Source organism: Nanorana parkeri, unplaced genomic scaffold, assembly GCF_000935625.1.
Source record: "Nanorana parkeri isolate BGI_ZX_2015 unplaced genomic scaffold, ASM93562v1 scaffold2635, whole genome shotgun sequence".
NCBI classification, from domain to species: Eukaryota; Metazoa; Chordata; class Amphibia; order Anura; family Dicroglossidae; genus Nanorana; species Nanorana parkeri.
Genome location: NW_017308903.1, coordinates 80,955 through 83,408, shown reverse-complemented (window position 1 = coordinate 83,408; position 2,454 = coordinate 80,955). Strand labels below are relative to the sequence as shown.

The 2,454-nt window shown below is 41.9% G+C and overlaps 1 protein-coding gene across 2 annotated transcripts in view; it reads left to right on the top strand.

The window, feature by feature from the left end:
* Positions 1-2,454, top strand: part of CLPX (caseinolytic mitochondrial matrix peptidase chaperone subunit) — a 58,315-nt gene that overhangs the window by 35,730 nt on the left and 20,131 nt on the right. Inside the window, exon 8 of one of the 2 annotated variants that reach the window (XM_018573949.1) lies at positions 1,876-1,917. The exons of the other annotated variant lie outside the window; for it this stretch is intronic. Coding sequence (XP_018429451.1) covers positions 1,876-1,917 — 42 coding nt within the window. The remainder of the gene's footprint in view (positions 1-1,875; positions 1,918-2,454) is intronic. 2 annotated transcript variants of the gene reach the window in all.

Sequence of the window (2,454 nt, the reverse complement as noted above, 5' to 3'; positions counted from 1 at the left end):
CTTTCATCGAATACCTGCACAAGTACACTTTTATGCTGTAGTTATCTTGTAAGTGTATTAGATCGTAGACAATGTTTTTTTTGTTTTAATATTTATTTTATAGAACAATTGTGAGTTGCACGAGTGTTGCACATATTCCATTTCCATTGCTGGCTTTGCTGCAAAACGGCATTTACCCCTCAGTGTCATCCAGCATAGTCTCAACATGTGCATGGTCCTGTCTATACTGTACACAGTGTTCTGTGTCCCAGCTTTGGATACTCATTAACCTCTAGCCCTGCTCTTCTGCATGTTTACTCCTGTGACCTTTCCATTCTGTTGCTACAGCTTGCCTTTGCTATGTGCAGACATTTTGAACATTTGAAATGGTTGAAGTTTTCACAATGGGTATTTCCTGCATCACCGTAAAATAAATTGATGTTGGCAATAAAGAGAGAAGTGCTATTTTACCTGGATCTGCCAAGCCCCAGTGTCAGACATACAGGTTCTCCACTCTAATACATTTGTGTAATGTAGATTCTGATTACCTAAACTGCGCTCAGTGGTCCTATTCAAGTTTATACCGCCCAGGAAGCCTGCTTTACTGCTATGCTCCAGTTATTCACAGAGGAAGCTGAGCGATCCCGGGACGCACGATCGTGTTCAGGAGCACACAGCGATTGCTGTACAGCCCCGTTGATTTGAATGGGGTTATCGCCCAGATGTGAACCTAGGCTTAAAAGAAACCTGTGCTGAGAGGAGGCTGTCACTGCTGGCCTCCTTCTAAAAGTGGTTGTTGCCTGGCTTAAAGTGTGAGGAAAAACTGAAGTCGGGAAAATCTGACCACCTTCTTCTAAGTGGCTGCTTTAAAATGAGTGAAGCCATTGGATCAGCATTACATCCAGAGACTAGTTTTGTGTGTTTTTATTTTATTTTCAACATAGACAGAATAAGCATCACAGAGCAAGGCTTTATTGTGTCTGAAGGGCAATTTCACAGGTAATGATACCAAGATACATATGGTCGCTACAATGGAGGGTCTAAAAAAAATAAATAAAAAAAAAAAAATTAAAATCCATGGTTTACCACATTCACATAACTATAAGGTCTTCTCAAAGATGGAAAGAAAAGAGTAGAAGGCGAAGATCAAAATGTGGCGATCAGAAGGGGGATTCCTATCATGGGAATACAGGACACTAAGAAGCCCTGTGGATGCTAGCCACCATTACTGCAGATATGGGTTTTTAAAAATTGTCAGAGCTTGTGAAGACAATCCAAATAGTCCAGGTGGAGGAGTTGTGTTCACATATCATGCAAACAGGCAGTCAGTTCCATGTGTTGAAGCCAAATAAGTTTGGCAATCCATTCTGGGACAGAAGGCAGGAAAGGTGACTTAATGTCTCGGAATCACTTTTCTGGCAGCCATTATAACAAAAGTGCAAAAGACCTTTTTTCTTTTTATAGCCACGAGAGCCAAGGAGTAGAAGAGGGCAATTTCTGGCTTTGGTTGGATCTTCCGTGACTAGTATTTTAAAGAGAAGCATCAGCAATAGCAGCCTGCATCCTTCCTTGATACAGGTTTCTTTTAAACTCCAATACCACTTGCCGTATACTCCAATACCACAGATTATCTCACTTTGGGCTGACTAAAGCTGCTGTGTGTGACCTTTCCACTCGCTGGCACTGCCATGAAGTACTTTGCTTATGAATGTAGTCCTGAAGTGCAATGGCTGGGGTCCATGAAAGAATAATAATTTGGTTGGTGTTCCATGGATCAAATTCTATGTTCTAACCTAGAAGAGGGTGGCTGTGCCCTACAGATTTAAGGGTTTGACATATCTAAGCAGGTTTTTTTTCTGATTTCTTCCTGTCATTGTTTAAATCCCCTCTCTGTAGAGTTAGAGATCAGAAGACGGGAAGATGAGTACAGATTCACAAGTAAGTTTTTCTCCCATAGCTCTCTCACAGCACTGGTCTGACTGAGCCCTGTTGTCCCATGCCCTTCTGCAAACTGTGCTCAAGTGGTGTGGTCTCACTCATACTTCTACATCATCACTGCTTTCCTGGTGCAGTCTCTGATATATGTCCAGATTATATAATCCGAGGGCAGTGTTGAGAGACTATATAACCTATAGATTGTTAACTTGTTACTATTAATCCAGGTTGTTGAAAATGAGTAAGCATAAATTATTTTGTGTTCCATGTATGCCTATGCAGCATATGCAAAGTGCTAGTAACAGATGCCATGTGCCACTAACAGCATGTCTGAAAGCTCCTAAAACACTGCAAATTCTGCATGACTCATCTATTCACACTAAATGTATATTGGCTGTATGATGTTAAAGTGAGGCCTCCCTTAAAGGTCAAGTCTGCAGATTGGGTCACCTGTCAGTTTCGCATCTTCTTTGGTGCCTGGCTTTATCTCCGATTCCTCCCTGTGCCTCCAGCTAAGAGGCCCTCTCCCTTTGTTCCCCC